At 35.2% G+C, this 21,614-nt stretch overlaps 2 protein-coding genes across 2 annotated transcripts; one reads left to right on the plus strand and one right to left on the minus strand.

Annotated features, from left to right (window-relative positions):
• Positions 1 to 510: 510 nt before the first annotated feature.
• Positions 511 to 11,799, minus strand: inpp5ka (inositol polyphosphate-5-phosphatase Ka). The gene is made up of 13 exons (XM_077208009.1): positions 11,635 to 11,799; positions 11,289 to 11,372; positions 9,204 to 9,308; positions 8,979 to 9,087; positions 6,536 to 6,652; positions 6,263 to 6,438; positions 5,974 to 6,085; positions 5,661 to 5,770; positions 2,540 to 2,768; positions 2,315 to 2,452; positions 2,038 to 2,121; positions 1,849 to 1,953; positions 511 to 1,523 (listed from the first exon to the last, which is right to left on the minus strand). The coding sequence occupies exons 2-13, from the start codon at positions 11,360 to 11,362 to the stop codon at positions 1,443 to 1,445; spliced, it is 1,440 nt and encodes a 479-aa protein (XP_077064124.1). The 5' UTR covers positions 11,363 to 11,372; positions 11,635 to 11,799; the 3' UTR covers positions 511 to 1,442.
• A 4,407-nt stretch (positions 11,800 to 16,206) lies between these two features.
• Positions 16,207 to 19,471, plus strand: mmp13b (matrix metallopeptidase 13b). Its single transcript, XM_077208010.1, has 10 exons — positions 16,207 to 16,350; positions 16,432 to 16,670; positions 16,756 to 16,904; positions 17,023 to 17,148; positions 17,531 to 17,686; positions 17,770 to 17,890; positions 18,018 to 18,151; positions 18,583 to 18,742; positions 18,847 to 18,950; positions 19,046 to 19,471. Exons 1-10 carry the CDS (start codon positions 16,255 to 16,257, stop codon positions 19,144 to 19,146), a joined length of 1,386 nt encoding a protein of 461 aa, XP_077064125.1. The 5' UTR covers positions 16,207 to 16,254; the 3' UTR covers positions 19,147 to 19,471.
• Positions 19,472 to 21,614: the final 2,143 nt, after the last annotated feature.

Here is a 21,614-nt window from a genome sequence, read left to right on the forward strand (position 1 = left end):
ATCAATTCTTGTCTTAATCTATTCAGTGTTTCAAATAAGAGAAACATTATAAATAGGTAGAATTAAAGCATTAAGCGAAAATAAGGTGTCGTACCTGTCAGATATATGCAACTACCTATAAAACACGACTGCTGTGCTGCTGACACTCTGCCGGCAAGTAAACACACGGTTACTATGGCAACGTAACCGTTTCAACGCTAGGGGGTGGTAGATGCCACATACATACATATCTTTTTATATAGTGTGTGTGTGTGTGTGTGTGTTGTTGAGTGGAATGGATTGTACCAGAAATGGTGTTATTGTACTACTGTGTATGTCGATCAAGAATGACAAAACAATTTACATATTGACAAAAATTTCCCATCTGACATACTCAAAATAAAGATATAAACAAGCAAATAAGATTTAAAAAAGTCATAGACGTTTATCTCTCACACAACTTTGTTTTTATTATTATTTTCATTATCAAAATTAACAAGATTTTTAAAAGATCGACAAGACTGTTATACATTTTTATTTTTATTTAAATAACTTTATTTCATGTCAACAGTATGCATTTAGTTGTTTGGAAAATAAACTCTTTGTTTACAGAGAAGATACATTTAGTTTCTGACAGTCTTTTACCTTTTATACAGTAAAATTTGATACAAATGTATTCTATTTATACATTAGCATTAGTCTAACATTAAAACAAAAGCACATTCTTAAGACAAAAAGCACTCTGCGCATAATCGGGTTATACTTGAAACATAAAAATAATATCAAATTGTACTGACCACAAAAATAGAATTGGTCAAAGTATTTCCATCACATCCTTCAGTTATTCGCACTCAATTTCAGTGAGACACAAATAATATAATAATACCACTTCAGTATGAGTCATAAATATATCAACAAAGTAAACATGTGCCATAAAAGTTCTCAAATATATTGTGCAAAAGCAGCCTTTTCTTGACAGTGTAACAGTCTGCATTAATTTTGAATGGAATGAGAAAAGGACAGCATAAGCGGAAATGGTAAACATTGACATTTTGATGTACAGTGGATTAATAAAACATTTTTTACAAAATATATTACAAGTTAAATGCAGACTAAATGTTTTTTTTAAAAGAACGTGGTAATAGTAAGGCTTTGGTGAGAATTCATTAATTAAATAATTAAATAAATTACATTACTGGTACGCTTTTCTTAATTTGTAACCACTGTTTTTATTGAATTTAAATGTGCTTACTTAGAATACCACAATCTATTTGGGACGGGTCCCACCAACTGGCTGCAATTTAAAATATACTGGCTGCGATTCATAATATTTCTTGGTTAAAAGAGAAAAAAAAACACATTGATGTTACTGTATCACATAACAATAAAAGCTCAAATTTTGGATTAAAATTGCACTTGCTTAAATCCACAGGTAATGTTTGGTTTGACATCTTGTCTTGGTATTAACTGGCAACCGTTTCATCAAGTCCATTGACATTTTCAGACACTAAACCCTCTTCAATCGCCGCTCTGGATTCCTGCACCTGAAGTGAACATTCATTTGATTTTTATACCATACTAGAGGTAAAACACTGAAGCCAACTGAGAATATGCCTTTCAAAACATAAAGCCATAACAGTGTCAAGTCAAATTTATTTATATAGCACTTTATAATTAAGTATAGCACTTACTAATTTCTAAGTAATTAGAAATAAATAATGCCGTACTTTTTAGAGAGAGTAATTAGTACAGTAATAATAACACTGTTGAAAATGTATTTGATAGCTAGTAATTAATGACTTTTTTTACAGTAATTTACCCAACACTGATAATGATTATAGCAAAATATATTAGTAAAATTTTACTCACCCTGAAAGGTTGACTAATACCCACAATGCATTGCAGGCTGCTGCTATAATAGCACAGCACACATTCTCCCCCACGAACTGGAATTTCATCTTTGTTCACATAAACCTGTGAAGAAAGGTACTCAGTTGATTATGTGAAGAAAAAATATCCTTTATTTAACAAGAAATGCAGACAGCAAATGCTGCAAACCTGAAAGCGCTCATCATTGAAAGACACCTGGTCATCCTTCACCCAAGTGTACGTTATATAGTCTGAAACGCTTTTAAAACCAACCTGTGAAGTGACAAACACAAGTTCTATATTAAAGAAACCCTGGATAATATCTAGTACACAATATTTTACTATTACTATTGTAACAATACACAATGATATACTTTTATAATATGCATTTACCATTATCATTATTTGTTTTACCTGCAGTCTGTGACCCCATCAGAACGGAGCACATTTTAGGAACCTCTCTCACCTTATATAAACCGATCCAGTCCCAGGCACTGGAGGGAAAGGACTGAAGAAGTCTGTAGGTTATGAGGACGTCGAAGTCTGCACTCCACTCTCCTTCAGCACAGACCTGCACCAGAGGAGTCTCGTACTTCTTTCTCAACTGTTAACAGATTAACAAATGGTCATTCTTGTAGTATTTTATTTGATAGCACAATGGGTTAATGACTATTGTTTTAGATAAACTCACCTCCAAGCGGAAGTTGCCAATGACAGGCTTATGGTCGCTAACGCCATACTCCATTTTACTCGTGTAATACTCCTGGGTCATTTTCAGAGGGAACTCATCGTCATCTTCCCCCTCCAGTTGTTTCTTTGGCTCATCTTCATTGTCTTCTTGAGTGTCCTCCGGAGGCGAGGACTTGGGCTTCACTCGCCAGAGGATCCGGTCACACCACGCAGGCTTGCGTTTCTTACCACTAGCCAATCACAAAGAGAGGAAAACAATATTAAATCAAATGTATAATAGAATAAACTTGTGGATTTGAATACCTTCTCTAGATTGGTTCAATTGGTAGAACATTGGCGTATCTTTCTGTACAGCCATCATTCATTTTGTGAACATGAATTTATGTGGCATGCTTTTATAACTATGAAAGTCATAAGATGAAAGGATTTTATGAAAACTATTTTAACAGCAACAAATAAAAAACAAAAATAGCATATATGTTTATGAAAAAAACCTTGCAATGGCACGGTTGTTTGAAACAAGATTTATTCCTACAAGTGCTACAAAATAAAAATTTATTTGGATAATGTAATATTCTAATATACTACATATTCTAATAAGGTATAAAAAAACATGTAAAAGAAAATAATTCTAATAAAAATTTATATTATATATATATATATATATATATATATATATATATATATATATATATATATATATATATATATATATATATATATATATAAATAGTGTCTATAAATACAGGCTATATATAGAGAAAGACAATATATATAAAATATATATATATATAACTATACTAATACTTGAAAACTCTTTGCAACACACAACACCAATTAAGTCCGAACAGAGAATGGATGTATATGGATGTTAATAATGGTTTATTTCTGGTTCTTAATTTCAGCAGTAGATGAATGGATGTTACAGGACGGGATGGGCGACACACAATGCACTGGTCTGCATTAAAGTGTGGATGAAGTCTAGCAAGTGCAACTTGCAAGTAGTGCAAAAAAAAAAAACCCATCCGCTCTCTGATGGAAACGCTACAATTATGAAAAGATTCAAGGAATGCTGACATAAGGCTAGACAAGCAAGGGAGGAAGGTTCATGTTAAGAAGCACATGGGAAATGTAAAGCTTACTTAAAACCAAACCATGTCTTCTGTACCCTGCAGGGGTGAAAAGAGAGCACGTGTGAACATCTGTTAAAAACAGCCCTCGCAGAGGAGCTGAGGGAGATTCAGGATATTGTAGTGATTACCGTTTCCTTCACAGCTATCCAGAAAACGTAAAGTCAACATGAAATCCATTCTAATAATTGAATATAATAATATAATTGATTATTTTAATAATTAAAAAATCTATTTCTAAGTAAAACAAAATATTCAAAGAGGGGAAAAAAATAGCAGGACTTGATTTTATCCTTATATGACTTTATTTTCATAAGACTAGGAATGTGCATTAAGACATTTTAATTTCATGTTAACCTTAAAAACCAAAAACACAAAAATAATGACAATAAAAGTACAATGCAAAGTCATACAAATAATAGCGAATAATGATTTAATTCTGTTTTGTTCATGTCACTTGTGTAAGCCTAATTTTCTTTACTTTGAACTGTATAATACAAAATATAATAATATTTGCCCATATGATTTACTTTAAAGGTGCAATGTGTAAAACTTTTGAGTATCTATTAACAGAAATGCAATATGACATCCATAACTATGTTTTCAGTGTTGTATAAAGAACTTACTTAATAAACCGTAATGTTTTTATTACCTTAGAATGAGACATTTATATCTACATAACCGCGGGAATCCCCTTCTATGAAGGTCGACATATTGTGACGTCATGTTTCTACCGTAGCCGACAGCGAACAAACTGCGCTACAGAGCGCGTTTCGTCACAACCTTGAAAGAGAAGCAGCAGAAAGCTAGAAGCTAGACATAAACACCGTGAGTAGTGACTTTTCCCTTGTCAGTGGTGTAAAATATGTAGTTGGATTGTTTCATGTAACTTAGTTCTTCTCCCTCGCTGTGTTATGGCTTTGCTATGTGGGGATAAATGTGCTGCACGTTCGTGAGACAGCTGATTAGTACTCTTGTCTTGTCATTGACCGTAAAACAGTAACGTTACAGGAATCACCAACCCGTTGATCGCGGTCGACAAGTCGATCTTGGAAGCATTTTAAGTCGATCGCGAAGATTTTTCAAAATCAGAGAAAAAAAGCCTATTGTGTGTAGTAAATGGTGTCTAGGGGATGCGGAGGCGCGCGCGCTGTTACAATCATGGCATTTTTGCCGCGCGCACCTTTGGGCTCATTCGGACGCGTCGAGTTTAAACGAGGCTTTGCGCTTTAACCAGCTCAGCCACAGTAACAGCTCATATTAGCCAGCTAAACTTTTACTTTCCTGTTAGAAACAATATGTAGTTGCATAGTTTCATGTGGTTCTTCTTCTTCGCTATATTATGGGTTTGCTATGTGGGGGGAAATGTGCTGGTTACGTTTGTGAGACAATCAGCTGATTACTATTATTATATTATATATTAAGACCCTTGATCCTCACCTGACTATGGCTTTGTAAAATTTATCCATGATGTGGTTTATAATGGACTGTGGTACAGAAACTGTGACAATGTAACACACTCTTGGCTTACTCTGGCTATTCTCTGCTGTCTCAGACGACGATATGTTTGTCCAGTTTTTGGCACCGTAGCTTCTTCGAAAGGGAGGGGTGAGCAGTGGGCTGAGCCCTCAGTGCAACTCGCAGCCGAACCGCTAGATGTCGCTAAAAATCACACACTGCACCTTTAATGCTGTGAAAATTAATTATTATATTATATAAAATTATATTATAATGCAGTCTGATTAAACACACAAGCCTTCATTTCATATAAAGGAAGACCTTCGACTGACTTTGTGTACTTAATAACAGTGTTTTTATTTTCTTTATTCTGTACTTTATTCTTTACTTTACTAAATTGAAATTTGAACTGCAGAATTATTGCGCTTATCTCAAATAATTGTGATTAGACAGAATAACCACAATCGTACAATTAATCAATAATCATGACAGCCCTATACTATAGGATATATTGAAAGAACTTTTGTCATTTACCTTGTGTCGTAGTTATCCGAATGCAAATCAAATTTATAGGTGGGCTGAAAGTCCAGAGGTCCCTCTTCAAACTTCTGCAAAATAGCTTCCTTCTGTTTCATCATGGTGAGCTAGTGAGATATTGACATGCACAGATGCAAAAAAAAACAAAAAAACATGATGCAAATTAAGCGAGTTACTAATTCTGGAACTGCAAATAAATGATTCATTCATAAATACATTTTTCAATTACATGTATAGACATTGTTACTACATCTAAAAGAGAGTGTCATATAATTTATGTCACTAATAAAGATTCAAGAGTGATCAGTACCTGATCTTTAGGCCAAAGTAGACTGAAACGCTGGCTGGTGAGGCAGTTCCTAACAAAGAGCATACCATGGTCCTCGATACGAAAATTCAAATCCCCAAACCAGAACACAACCCTAGAGAATGAGGTGACAGAATTCATATGCAATAAAGAGCAATACAGAAATGATAAGGAATCATGACAATCAATAAAATCGATAATAAGAACATAATCAATAAAAGAATATGCAAAATATACAGTATCCTTTTATTGCGCTATCATTTATATTATAAATATATCATGATGGACTGACTTGTGGTCCAAAATGTGTGGTGTGTTTTTGGTGTCAAAGGTCTGAGTATCCATGATATACTCAAACTCATCCACCCTCTGAGAGGCGTAGTTCATGTGAGCGGTGAGGTGACAGTTCAGGAAGCAGAGCATGTGACCGTAGAGGGACAGACGGATAGACACGCCTCCTTTATTACCCTTTCATTTTAAGAAAATTAAGATGAAATTAAGATGCAAATTTCAGTAGGTATATCAAGAGCTGCTCACTGAAGTATTTGGATTTCCATGGTCTTACCCAGTAGCCGTAGAGTCCCGTGCGGGTGTAAGTGACCTGAATGTCTCTGATAAAGGGGACGTGTTCCAGCTTGGAAAAGAAAAGCAAGAGTAGACCCTGCATCCGTATGGAGGACACCTGAATAGGCCACAGTAAAACAGGAAATTAGACAACATAATTATAAAGTGTGCACTATTTTCTGTGCAAAATTCATCCTATAGTGATATAATATATATATAGCCTATATTATAAATTTGCAAGAATATTTATTTATTGCATTTTTCTTTTCAAGATTCAACTTCTGTTCATGTGGGGGTTTCAGTTGTTCAGTCATATGGAAAACCAAACGTTTCTTTCAGTTCCATATTTTGGCCAACAGTTTTCTGGGTACTCAAAGCGCTTTACATGGAAGGGGAATCTCCTCAACCATCACCAATGTGCAGCATCCACCTGGATGATGCGACGGCAGCCATATTGCGCCAGAACGCCCACCACACACCAGCTTACTGGTTAGACAGTGATGAAGCCAATTAGTATATAGGGGGACTTTATTAATCCCCATCGGGCAATTAGTTTAAACTGTCATGGTGATTCACATATAACGCTTTAACACATATACATTCAAATACTCACACAAAAATAAATAAAAAATAAGTGAGAGAGAGAGAAAAAAGGGGGGATAAAATAATAATAACAATGACAATCAACTAAATGTATTACATAAACGAATTGCTTCAGGCACAAAAGTAAATTTATAGCGATTTGTAGAACATCTGATTGTCCTTTAACATCGCCCCAGAAGCATCCACTCAAAGTCCAAGTGCAACTGGTATGTATTGTCTCCTATTATTTTGTGAGCCATCCTCAACATTTGCTGTTCATAATAAGATGTAAGACTTCTTAAGGGAACACCCGTAATTTTAGAGCACATTAACAATAACCTGCAAACGATTTTTGTTCTTTGTAGACAGTGAAGAAAACCAACAAATAAAAGAGAAAGAACATACTTTCAACAAATGAATTGTAAAATGACCTGAGAACATCTCTCTGTACATTGAAAGAATTAAGCTTCCTCAGCACAAACAATTTTTGATCATGTGACTTTTTAATAAATGCATCAGAAATTTGGTCAAACTGTAACCTGTTATCAGAAAACGTTCCTACTTACATTACTGTACTACATCCACCTGTGATACATCCTGTACATCCACAAATATTCTTTTGCCATTAATGACCACAGGTTGAAGTGCCAGTTAGTGCTGGGCTGTATACCGGTTCATACCATACCCAATACCAGTGTTTATTTTTGTTATGATATGAATTTTTAATATACCACAATACCGGTGTATGTCGCTTTAACAACGTTGTGCACACTGTTTGAGAGGGTCTTTTCACTGTTGCACTGTGTGCGTTGCTAAACGTGACAGTGAAGATGGATAGGTTAAACTATAATTGATAGCTGTCAAATCATATTAAAATGTGTTTCCCATACATTGGTTCACAATATCAACACAGCCTTTTGGAAAATCTATTTGTGGTTGGCATTGACATCGTTGAATAAACATGAACACTGCGTGTTTCAAAGTCAAAACGCGTCGCGGTTGTTTTTATATGAATGCATCTGAAGCGAGCTGACGGTTTTTAGAAAAGTTTCAATGTTATTTCAATTGAATCTTTCCTGATAAAGCAGCGATTATGAGCGTACAGCCGTTACCGTGGAAACCGCTGTATCTTTGTAAACACTGCAAACCTGTATTAATAGTGTGGATTTTTCTACAATATTCACTCATGACAGAAAAATAGGGCATTCTAAGTCAATCTACTGAAATATTTCCTCTCTCAGTCAGTAGAAAATGTGGTTAACAACCAGTCATGCTTGAAAAAAAATAACACCGTCATATACCGTGAAACCGGTATAATTTTGAAAAATCCTGTGATATGGATTTTTGGTCATACCGCCCAGCACTAGTGTAAGTGTTCTCCTACTAAAACAAACTAACTAACAAACAAACAAACAAACAAACAAACAAACAAACAAACAAACAAAACAAACAAAACTAACTAACTAACTAACTAACTAACTAACTAACTAACTAACTATCTATCTATCTCTTTAGTTTTTGACACATTCAGATATAAACTGAACCATGTTCCTGATTTGAATGTGAAAGCAAGGAAAGCAGCACAGTATCATCTGCATATTTTACCAAATAACTATTATCTTGTATAATATATATATATATATATATATCATTATCATGAATTTATAATCAATTAATACATACGTGTTTGTAAATATACTTCATCATTAAATCACCTAAAATTGCATGTCTATCTGTATATATATATACACACACAGGTAGACATGCATATATATATAACCAATCATCCACTGGTTCATAGAGAATCACATGATTAGCATATGTACAAAAGCATGTTAGTATGAGGCGGACAGAATCAGCACCTTGATATAACCCAAAGGAGCCAGAGTGCTCATGAAGAGCTGACTCCAGGTGTCCTCGAAGGCCAGATCTGTGACAAACTTGAGAGGTGCAGCCTTCACTTCCTGCAGACTGAACAAGAGCAGCATCACATACATTAGGACATTCAGACCACATACTTCTGAGGTCAGATACCTATAATTGTTTCCTTTATGTGGGTCCGCAGACCTCAAGATATAAAAACTCACCCGATCACATAGAGGTCGGGTTTCTTCGGGGAGCTGAGCTGAAGCAGAGAGTCCACATCTTCAGGAGGCTCAGCTGTGCCCACATTCCACGTGACGACATACAGCCTGTGGGTATAAGAAAGAAAGATGTATGCAGTTCAATAAAATAATAGTTCATTCCTTCTGCTTGTGTAATCCATTTGGAAAACCTCTGAGTAAATCTCCATGTTTTCCTCACATAACTGCTCAGATTAACAATAACAACCATTTCAACTAATTGGTCCGAGCTATTTTAAGCATATTAAATTGCAGATTAACATCTTAAACGGCTCCATCCGTTAAACTATTTTTTTTCATCCCTGAAGATCACTGACGAAACAAGATACTCTCTGAAAAAACAGAGAAAAGGTGTTCAGTTGCCACAAAACCAAACTAGAAACCAGCAGTCAGGTTTAGATCTGCCAGACACGACAACAAGAGAAGTGAAAGACAAAACCTGAACTGGTCTTTCTTAGGTCTGCCCGCAATCTGCCTGCAGACGAGAAATGTCTCTACTAAACATCTAATGTTTTAAGCACCTGCGCGTGCAGTTTATCATCGGGGTGCAGATCATCCACGCAGGTCATGAGCATGGCCACGCTGTCGGAGCGCACTCGTAGCTTTTTAATCAAATAATCAGCTATTTTATCCATGCTGGTAACATGGAAATAGCACTCAATTGTCTTGACAGGTAGGCTATTTCGTCTTGAGCACCAGGGAAGCAAAGGCAGTTATTCCAGAAATTATTAATACAGTAAAGTGTGTGATATATGCTGTAGGGGGGAGTAGAAGGAGGTGGAAGCGTAGGCGGACTTTTAGATTAAAATCCTAATCTGGTTTATCAAGGATTTACTTGGCCCACCCCAACACATTCAATTTAAACAAGAGGAAAGCTCAATGCTGCATCTACCCAATGCAATGGAGGTATTGTTGCAACTGAACTGCATCTGAAACCTCCCACATTAAATAACAGTACAACCCATTGAAGGAATGCATGTTTATTCCGCACAACCTCAAAGATGGCGCTGCTGTGAAAGATGAAATACCCGCTCTTAAATATACAATTAAGTTTACAGAGTGCTTGACTCTTGCATTCAATACAAAATGTGTGACCAAAAATTGATGCAACTCTTGATGGAAATAAATGTTGTGATTGTTATTTCCATCAAGAGGTGCATCAATGTTTGGTCAAAATCTTGTATTGACAATGCAAGAGTCCAGCACTCTGTAAAGTCTCCTCCAGCACATCCCCAAGACTTACAATGAATTTAAGGTCTGGACTCAGAGGTGCCAATTCATGTGTAAAAATGATTATTCATGCTCCCTGCCAACCATTCTTTCACAATTTGAGCAAGATGAATCTTGACATTGTCATCCTGAAATATGACCATGATGTGTCTTACTACAAATGAAAAGTTACAAACTCCATCAATTAGGGTTAGAAGAACTGTTGCCAAACATATACCATGCTAGAAACATAATAATCACTCCAAAAATAATCTATAAGAGTCAAAGACTCTTAAGCATTTGCATATTTAAATCCAACTAGAGGTCAAATTATAGAACTGTAAAACGACTTGGTTTTCCATTAACAACTGACACCCCCACATGTAAGTGTGTTGAGAAAGCTAATCCTTGAGTGCTTATCCCTGCTTTATTATTTCACAATTTCAGTAAACAAGAGACTAAACTGTTCACCTTGTCTGAGAATTCTGGATGTTGAAACATAAAAAGCTCTTGCGGTCTTTTATCGACAATCTTGTGACAACATTTCAACATCTAAAATTATTACAATACATGTTTGTGCTACTCCATGAGAAATTCTAAATGGATAATTGTTTACCAATATCTGTGCATTCACATAATGAGAATATATGATAAAAGTAAAAGTTTGAGGCTTGGTGCTAAAAGATTTTGATGGAAATCCAAAGGTTATAGATATAAACTCCAGATGGGATGATTCTTGATCACTATGTTTACTTGAACAAGCCTCTTGCAATGGCAAAATACAATATCAATAACTTTTGATAAGAGAGCATGTGCTAAATGAAAAATACGATTTTTTACCCAAAAGTGTCCATTTGACTGTCTTTAGGCTCCAGGGTGACAGAATTCAAAGCATGTGATAAATCTTCCTCCATCTTCGCCAACCTGTCAGTCGTAAGAACACGTTAACTCAATCTCATGAACCTGTTCTGCATCTCATGTGCATCACAAGATAATATTTACGTTATAATATTGTGAAGTCAAGAGTATGACGTCAGGATTATATACAATGTCAAATTGCATGCAATAATCTGAAATAAAAGTACAGATTCACTTCTTATATCACTTTACATACTGAAATATCTTAAATAAGGCAAAATATTAACAAAATCAAACGTGAATACGTTGAAAACAGTATTCAAACTACCTCGTACAAACTTCGTTTGTCTTCGCTTCCGCAGTCTCAAAGCCTCTGTGGTGTTCAACAATTAGTGGAGACAAAAATATCCTGTAACATCACGAACTGTGCACAGTATTTACATGAGAGAGCGTGTGTGAAACTACACACAACATTACTCAGCCATCCATGGCTGCTGGAAAGTTAAAATAAAAGTCCTAAAGATGTGCGACACACACGAGAGGTACTAAAGGTAATAAAATAGGCCTATTCTTTTCATTCATCAAATTTAAATATTTTATATTGTGCATTTAACCGTTTAATTTTTAAATGATGTGAATTTAACATGAAATCTGTAGCATGAAATTGTTGTACTCCACAGAAAATAACACAACTTGTGCTTCGTGATCAACTAATAGTTTTTTATATATTTAATTGAAAAAAAATCATTTTATAAATAAAATACAGTGAATAATAAACGTGCTTCATGCATTTCAAAAAATAAAATTCTAATGAAAAAAATATTTTCATTTAAGGAGCCAACTGTACTTTTATGAAAAACGGGATTGCATTTGTTGAGCAAAATGTACCTTCAAGAACAATTGTAGGAAACAAATCATAACAACATTTTTGTTTAAATAATTACAATTTTGTTTAACTTTTTGTACTTAATAATAGGCCTAGTTGGTTATTATTTTGTGTGGGTTTTGTGAAATATATTTTTATAAAAATAAACTAATATTAAACTAAATATTTTAAACCAAATTTTAAACTTAGTGAATCTTAAACTTTAAAGTGGGTCTTCCTGGTGACCCCCAGGGGATGCAAGGGAATGTTAGGGGTCCATGGAAATCTAAAGATTTTTTGGACATCTTGAATGAAAGAACATCATCCCCTAACCTAGCTAAGACAAAGCTTCTCCTTTTCCAAGCCATTCGGTCAGTACAGCACCGGTTTACCGGCTAGGTTCTTCAACGATAATCCAGGAGTTCAGACAGGAATCTTGGGGTAATCTTTGATGATCAGCTGACCTTTAAGGATCACATTGCAAAAACAGCATGACAATGCAGGTTTGCTTTGCACAACATTATCAGATCAGGCCCTTCCTACAGAGCATGCAACACTTACAGGCCCTTGTTTTTTAAGCTGGACTATTGCAATGCTCTTCTGGCTGGACTTCCAACATGTGCAATCAAACCCCTGCAAATGATTCAAAACGCAGTGGTACGTCTTGTCTCAATGAGCCCAAAAGAGCCCATTGTCTGTTTATCTCTCTGCACTGGCTTCAGGTTGCGGCTCGCATCAAGTTGAAGACATTGGTGCTTGCCCAGAACAGCCACGGGCTCTGCACCCTCCTACCTCCACTCTATCATACGAATCTACATCCCTCCAGAAGCCTGCGATCGGCAAGTGAGCGGTGGCTCATGCTTCCAGCCCAGATAGGCAAAACATCACTCCCAAGGACGTTTTCATTCACTGTTCCTTGCTGGTGAAATACCCAACTCCATCCCTAAATGGTGAACATGATTTCACCAAGTACAACATGTTCCTGGATCAACATCTTTGTTCATCCTGGAACAACATTCAAATCAACCAATCCGATTTAAGGGACAGGTTTACAGTTTATGGCTTACAACCAGTGTTAGGAGCTTCTATCTACATTAGTATTATTCACCTATCATTTCCATCTGATTTTGTTTAGAGATACGGATAGGTTTAGGACTTAATTTTTGGACAGGAATGTTGATCCAGGAACATGTCTTGCTTGGCAAAATCACAGCGACCCTGTAAACTTTTTATTACTGGCACTTCTTGTGTTTATTGCTTTTTTAGGATGAATCGAAAAGCAAACAGTTTAATAAATGGCACTCCAATCACAAGTTATTCAGTACTGCCAGCTGCTCTCCTGAGTCCTGACATCGCCTTCTTCATATACTGTATCTTCACGGCAGATGTGGGATATGATCCACATTATAAACCTGGGAATTTCCCCGTGGCCTCATTCTGACATGATTCACACTCATTCAGCATATCTGAATTTATATTTTTGCTCCTGCTCCCTTTTCAACAGTTCCAAGGATGTCATCGTTTTCATGGCTAATTTTGAAAAGCGTATTTATTCATAAACATCATGTCATGCTGCATTCTTTCACAATAAGTATTGAGAGGACAGATTAATTTAGACCTTTTTCAACTTGAGGGTATTTCCTCTGACTAAAGGATCTGATCTCAGCTCCTGTATTTAGTTGGTGCCCATCATCTACAGAAAAGTTTATTGCATCTCCTTTGTTGAAATGTCGAAAAGCCTGTAGGTTTTGCCCCCAGGTTATGAATTACAGCCATCACATTTCGTGCTTTTTCCTTATTTAGTGTTTTTATTGTACATGTCTCTGCTCGCTTCTATCTAAAACAGATGAGATTTTGAATCATTTATGGCACTGAAATAACCTTAAAATCAATATATTCTTTTGTGATTTGTAATCAAGTCAGAAATAGGATTTTAGGACTGAATCAACCTAACTAGAGTTGGCTACACCAATAAAAAACATTTTTTTTTATTTAAAAAATAAATATTTAATGGCCAAATCAGGTAGTTATATTCATCATCACAACATCATCATATTTAAGGATTTAATTGGTCAGTTTGTACTTGCATTTACATTTATATAATCATTTTCCTTTCATTAATTCCCTTGCACAGTATTTGAGACATCATGGTCTTCTAAAAGATTGAATTGCTCATTTTGAAGAAAATCCCAAACAATATCTGGACAAATGGTTTCACTCAAATGTAATATATATATATATTGCATGACATATATATATATATATATATTATGTTTCCAGAGTTGCCCAAGATATTGTTCTCTTGCGTAACTGGCAGACAAAACATCAGATGATAAAATGCCCACATGCAGTGCTCATTTTTACATACCGGCCTAATCACCTATAATCGCGAAAACTACATGAAGTATATTGTGCTGTTAAACTGTTTTCTGCGCCTCATTATGTCTCAAGTGTACCAAGTGCTTTTGAGCAGCGGTTTTCTTAACAAACCTCAAGTAAAATCAGTGTTGTTACTTAGAAACACTTGTCTGCTGCTTGTAAAGCCACATTTCAAGAATTCTGTCACTCCATTATACTGCGTGATATGAGACAGCTGCCATTAACAGGACATGCCTACACTCGCAGCCCTGGAAATATTTTGCTCGTTGAAACTTTGGACTTAATAATATATCTTAATACTATTTTTTTCTCAAAACAAAATTAGAGACAAACAAATGGAAATATGAAAAAAATAGTCAATCTATTATTAACAGTCATTCACAGCAGTGTCCTTTCTTTGCTTAATGGGTTCAACCAACATGAGTGTTTGAGTGTTTTTCATGTGATGATGCTGCAAAGCTGGAAAAAAGCCCCTAACAGCTGTGCAAAACATGCAGAGCATTTTGTTTTTCAGTTTGGGGTCAGTATGATTTTTAAATGTTTTTGAAAGAAGTCTCTTATGCTCACCAAGTCAACATTTATTTTATAAAATATACAATAAAAGCAGTGAAATGTTATAACAATTTAAAATAACTGTTTTCTATAGAAATATATTTGAATATATTTTAAAATGTCATTTATTGCTATGATGGCAAAGCTGATTTTTTAGCATCATTACTCCATTCTTCAGTGTCACATGATCCTTACAGAAATCATTCTGATGATTTGATGCTCAAGAAACAATTATTAGTATTATTAATGTTATGCTGCTTATTAATACACTGCGAAATAAATCTTATTACATGGTTATGACATGTTTTCAAGATTCATTTTTTTTTTAAAGTCATTTTAATGTAATTCAAGTTGAAATGACTTAAACATCCAAGTTTATTATACTTAAAAATTTAAGGCAGCAACTTTAAAACATTTTTTTACAGTGTACTTTTGTGGAAACTGATATATTGTGTTCTTTGATTGATATAAGATCAGTATTTATTTTGAAAAATAAATATTTTGGAAACTTTATACATGTCTTTAATGTCGCTTTTGATTAATTTAATTTATTGGGAATTGTGTAGTGAAAGATGTAGACTACATCCTTTGGTGTCTTTAGGCTCTATATTAGCTACTAAACTTACTCTGTCTTATCATCTGTACAGGTTTTGAAGTCATATGCCAGGTCTTAGTCAAAACTGAATGGCTATGATTCATATTCCTTTCCAGCAGTCTGGAAATATTAATAGTAGTCTAATCTTGAAATGAAGTTGGCATAATAATTGCCATCATTTAGGCCTTAAAATAGATTTCTTCTGTATTTTTTAAATAAAGTCTGAGAGGTATGTACTATTGGGGCTTCTGAAACCCTAAAATCACAAAAAACTATCAAAACAAGAAGCACTAACATGACTTCATAACCTTTCATTACTCATGTCCTACACCAAAATGAGTCAACAAATCGCTTCAAGCTAAAAGTAGCACCGGGGCAGTGATATCATTGCTCACTCAGGTGTCCTAAAAGCAGTTTTTAACCACATTCTGCTGGCTGTGCGGCTAGAGGAAGTGGCGGATTGGCCAAGGTACTTTTTACATGAATCACAAACAATTTTGACAGGAGAGAGCACTATAAAGAACCCCGCAGACCGAGCAGAACATCATCCGGTCAACATGGAGCTCACGGCTGTGGTATTGCTGGTGATCGCTGCACACGCTTTAGCAAAACCTATTTCAAGTGAGGAGAAAGACGAGGTGTTATTAGCTGAGGTATGGCGAGCATTTTTCTGTGGGATAAATCTTTGCTTCTTAATTTTCTATTCTTTAAATTGTATTAATTTTTATTTTTAGAAATATCTTCGAAGGTACTATGGCATGCCAGCTGGTCTACGTGGAGAAGGAAAAACATCCGATGTCATGCACAAGAAAATTCAAGAGATGCAAGAGTTTTTTAGGTTGGACGTTACGGGAAAGCTGGACGACGACACTTTGGAGCTAATGGAAATGGCTCGCTGCGGAGTTCCAGATGTGGCCGAATATAATCACTTTCCAAATAACCTCAAATGGAAAACCACAGATGTGACCTTCAGGTTTGTGTTTGTACATTTAAATAATTGAATATGATAAAAAAGGAGGACGTTTTATTTTCAAAATATGTGTTTTATTCACCTTTAGGATTCTGAATTACACTCCTGACATGAAGAAGGCGGATGTGGACAGAGCCGTCCGAAATGCTTTAAATGTCTGGAGCAGGGTGACTCCACTGAGGTTTAAGAAACTGTATGAGGGAAATGCTGACATCATGATCAGCTTTGGAGCAAGAGGTAGGCCTACCCCCATTATTATTATTCATTGAAGTGGGAATTAAATGAAGGCTATTTCTTCCTGTTTTTTTTTTAAATTTCTATCAATTTCCATTCTTTTTTTGAATGCAAATGACAGAACATGGAGATTTCAACCCGTTTGATGGGCCAGAGGGGCTTCTTGCTCATGCTTACCCCCCTGGAAATGGCATTGGCGGTGATACACACTTTGATGAGGACGAAACATGGACCAAAGACTTTCATGGTACAAATACCACATTTATGCAGTAGCTACACCACCTTTCAAAAGTTTGGGGTCGGTACGATGTTTTAAATGTCTGTTATGCTCAACAATGCTGCATTTATTTGATCAAAAATACAGTAGAAACAGTGAAATATTATTACATTTTCTATTTTAATATATTTTAAAATTTATTTTATTCCTTTGATGGCAAAGCTGAATTTTCAGCATCATTACTCAAGTCTTCAGTGTCATGTGATCCTTCAGAAATCATTCTAATATGATGATTTGATGCTCATGAAGCATTATTATCAATGTTGAAAACAGTTGTGCTGTACTTTTGAACAGTAGTGTATATAAAACATCTTGATTTCTAATCATATAATCTTCACTATGTTCTTTGCAGCATTTAATCTCTTCTTGGTCGCTGCCCATGAGTTTGGTCATGCTCTCGGTATGGCCCATTCCTCTGACCCTGGGTCACTGATGTACCCGGTGTACTCCTACGGCAAGGGTTACCCGCTCTCTGAGGATGACATTAAGGGAATCCAGTCTCTCTATGGTGAGTAATATATCATTTCGACCAATAGATTTTTCTAGAAGTCTTCATAGTCCTGATTCTACCTATTTTTGGGTTAATCAAAGGTGAAAACCCAAACCATGGAAGGGTCAAGCCCAAACCCGACGCTCCAAGCAAGTGTGACCCTGAACTGAGTTTTGATGCCGTCACTGAACTCCGTGGAGAGACAATCATTTTCAAAGACAGGTGCAAAAATAGTCCACAGTTCATTGTTTTGATAAAACTGTCCCTGGCTGCACTTGCAGAATTTTAAAACTCTTGTATAATGTGTTATATAACCTCATAGGTTTCCTGATAATATTTTTGTTGGCAGGTTTTACTGGAGGCTACATACACAAATGCCTGAGCCTGAACAAACCCTCATTAAAAGTACCTGGCCTGAAATACCAAACAAAGTAGATGCTGCCTATGAGAACCCAGAGAAAGATATTGTCATCATATTCAGTGGTTAGTTTTGAGATTCAAATGTCAAATTGATTATGTTATTTTATCTTTATTTTGCTCAACTTATCGTGAATGTTTTCTTTACAACACTTATTTATCAAATACTATTATAGTATTTATTAATATTTTAAATTAGATTAGATTTTTATAGTCAGTATAGTATCACTTTTTATTTTAATTTAAGTTTGTTTTTAGTCATTTTTTGTTCAGTTTTAGTAATTTCAGTACTTCAAGGCAACATTTTGTATAGGTTTTACATCTAATATCTATATTTTATTTGATTTCAGCTTTTATTTCAATTAACAGAAACCATTTTTAATAGTTTTAGCCATTTTTTAAATGAACAATAACAACACTGCCACACTTGCAGATGCATTTTTGAGTTAGATTTAACAAACTCATATTAATGTTTTTATGATATCAAAATATTACAGGTATCAAAATGTGGGCTCTCAATGGTTACAATCTTGTTGACGGCTATCCAAAATACATCCACAAACTGGGTCTCCCGAAGACCGTCCGCAAAATAGATGCAGCTGTAAACATCCGAGATACGGGCAAGACTCTACTTTTTGTAGACGAGGAATACTGGAGGTATGTTACAATATTCTGAGGACCCCCCCCCCCCCCACACACACAACAAATAGTCAATAAGATGCTAATGTAAAAAGCTAATGTAAGCTGCATCTCTTCTCCAGTTATGATGAGCAGACAGGCACCATGGATAGTGAATACCCACGATCCATTGAGGAAGACTTTCCCGGAATTGGAGATGAAGTGGATGCCGCTGCTTATCATTTTGGTATCATAACTATTGTTTCAGCTAATGTATTTGAACTGATTCTCCAAGGCATTAATGACTTAATGAAAATAATTGTTGTTTCGCTTTTTTAACAGGATATTTGTACTTCTACCATGACCATATTCAGTTTGAATACAGTTACAGCTCACGGAAAGTCATGCGCATCATGAGGGCCAACTCTATACTCAACTGTTGAGCACTTACAAAGTGGATGTGCCATAAACTGTCAATTGTTATCAACTGCTGTGAAAATAAGCATTCCTTTTTCTGTGTTTTCAACTACTGAGCTGGTAAATCAGTAGAAAGTCTCCATTATTTTCTCATTTATTTATAGACCATGATTCTGGAATCGTGTCTGGGATATTTTGGTAAAATTAAATTCTGTGTGATTCTTTATATGCATCCAATGGGAAGCAAAGAAAGTGAAATATAGGCTATATTGATTGAACTAAAAACTGTAAATGTGTTATGCCCTATACAATACCACTGTTAAAAAAAATAAACAGAAATGTTCAAGGTGAGTTATTAGTATGAATTTGTCACATAAGTGTTAATGAACAGATTTCTTTCTAGGCTATGTTTACAGAGAATGCATTAGTAAATTAATACAGTGAATAAACAATAAATAATGGATATTAAAATTAATTAAAGTGAATGATAAGAAGTAGTACGTAAATTGAAGTGATCTGACTGTAAAATCAGCAAAAAACAAACAAAAAACATGTACACTACCTAATATCATTTCATGAATATAAAATAAAAAGAAGAACAATATGCTTGTAATCACAAATTGCAATCCAAAGAGGATTATTTGTCTCTGTCATGACTAATAAACATGAAAACAAGTCCCTTCATGGACACACGTTTTTATTCTCTTTTCCATCAGACCCTGTCTATGGCTAAATGCTTTTGGAAGTGAGATGACATTTATGTAGTGAAAACATTCTCAAAAGCTACTCTGAATTACTCCTACCAAGCTGCCTCAAATGTTTACAGGGGATTTCAGTTAAAACCCACATATTACCACATATGTTTACTTATGTGCCTGATGTACAGTGCCAAACCTTTCCTGTTGTGAGCTTAGTTGGGGATTTTAGGAAAACTCAGTTCCTTGATGGTCGCTTTGGTGGTTATAAAAAAAAATGTAGGTGAATTTGAGAAGTTTAAGTTTAGCAAAATGTCTTTATGTATATATATTCAGTGTAGCAAATATGGGTATTTCCACCTTTTGTTATTTAAAACATTATTAAAAAAGGAATAAAAAAAATAAAATATCATATTTTATCATGCGTTTGGAATTATACCACAGTATAGCCTTATTAACTCCAAACAGCTTAAAGCTTATTGCTGATGTTTCAGACGTCACAAACTAACTTGTAACCAATCACATCAACGTGCGATCAGGGAGTTGGTGTGAGTGAGTAGACGGGGCCAGTTTGCACTTTCATAGAACCGCGTACTAAATTAGGCGACGTGTTACATTCAAGCTATTTTATGGCCTGAAGACATTTATTATCAAGGAAAAACGTTTATGTGTAATTTTGGTGATCAAAGATGAGTTTTAGGGGATAAAATGATTGACTACAATGCGACTTTAAGAAATGACTTAACTTACTCAAAATGAAGTTTTAGTTTAGTTCCAGCGGTTTACCAGCAGTCTACAGGAGGATCTTCTACTTCCTTATGTGTATTTTGTATAGGTCATCCTTCAAAACAAAATATGGTTTTGGCAATAATTAATTAAATAAGTAGGCTGCAAAAAGTGCTAGCTCTGTAGACTCGGAACTTCACATTTCTTAAAGGGGTGGTAAAACGCATTTTTTCGAAGGCTTGATTGTGATTGTGCACTGTAACATGTGTTCATGCTTCGTTTTTTTTAAAATTGCATTATTTTTCATATATTTTACCTTTATTCTACACTGCTCTGCCCCTCCTTGTAAAAACGGTCTGATGATTTCCTGGTTCTATGAAGCCAGTCCCTCAAAACTACGCAATGGGCTCAGATTGGTTAGCTGGCCCAGTGTGTTGTGATTCGCTAACCGTCTAGTGCACGTTTTCCGGAAACGTCACGCCCCGTACCTTTACCGGTAGTTTGTGCTTTGCTGTATTATAAACAATGGCATCAATAAAACCAATCGGACCCGGGGAAACGTTAGTGAAGATGATCGAGCAGAACCTGTTCAAGAACGGCTGTTAAACAACGTTTCAGAAAGGTTTGTTTTTTGTTGTTCTCTCATTACTTTTTAGATACGCTGTTATTTAATTGTACTAATTATTATAGAATTACAAAAAATAAGCTTCATAAAAAAGAATTTCATATAATTGTTCTAACAAATTATACTACAGTCCTCAAAGGGATTTTTTTGAGTAAAGACTGCTGATCTATAGTGATCGTTTCTGACTGTATCACACCGTTACTTTTGTATTTTTAGAACGATTGTAGACAAATATCTGTCGACAGAACTATTAACCCAAAACGAACAATAAACATCGGCTGCCAAATCAAACACAGAACCATGTTTAACATGCCTGTAGATAAACACGCATGTAGATAAACATAAAAGCTCTAATCAAAGAATAATTTACACTAATTCCAAGTTCGCTGTTGAGATTAAAAAAAAGTTTGTAACGTTAGGTGTTTGTCAGATAACGTTAAGTATAAAT

The sequence above is a fragment of the Siphateles boraxobius genome, unplaced genomic scaffold (assembly GCF_051911475.1).
Source record: "Siphateles boraxobius isolate OS27281-9 unplaced genomic scaffold, OSU_SipBor_1 6, whole genome shotgun sequence".
Taxonomy (NCBI): domain Eukaryota; kingdom Metazoa; phylum Chordata; class Actinopteri; order Cypriniformes; family Leuciscidae; genus Siphateles; species Siphateles boraxobius.

Coding starts and splice junctions, on each gene's coding strand:
- inpp5ka (XM_077208009.1), bottom strand. CDS start 11,362: ATGGAGGAAGATTTATCACATGCTTTGAATTCTGTCACCCTGGAGCCT. Junction 2,122..2,314: donor ACTGGATCGGTTTATATAAG/GTGAGAGAGGTT, acceptor GTCACTTCACAG/GTTGGTTTTAAAAGCGTTTC. Junction 1,954..2,037: donor TCAATGATGAGCGCTTTCAG/GTTTGCAGCATT, acceptor CTTTCTTCACAG/GTTTATGTGAACAAAGATGA.
- mmp13b (XM_077208010.1), top strand. CDS start 16,255: ATGGAGCTCACGGCTGTGGTATTGCTGGTGATCGCTGCACACGCTTTA. Junction 16,351..16,431: donor ACGAGGTGTTATTAGCTGAG/GTATGGCGAGCA, acceptor TTTTATTTTTAG/AAATATCTTCGAAGGTACTA. Junction 16,671..16,755: donor ACCACAGATGTGACCTTCAG/GTTTGTGTTTGT, acceptor ATTCACCTTTAG/GATTCTGAATTACACTCCTG.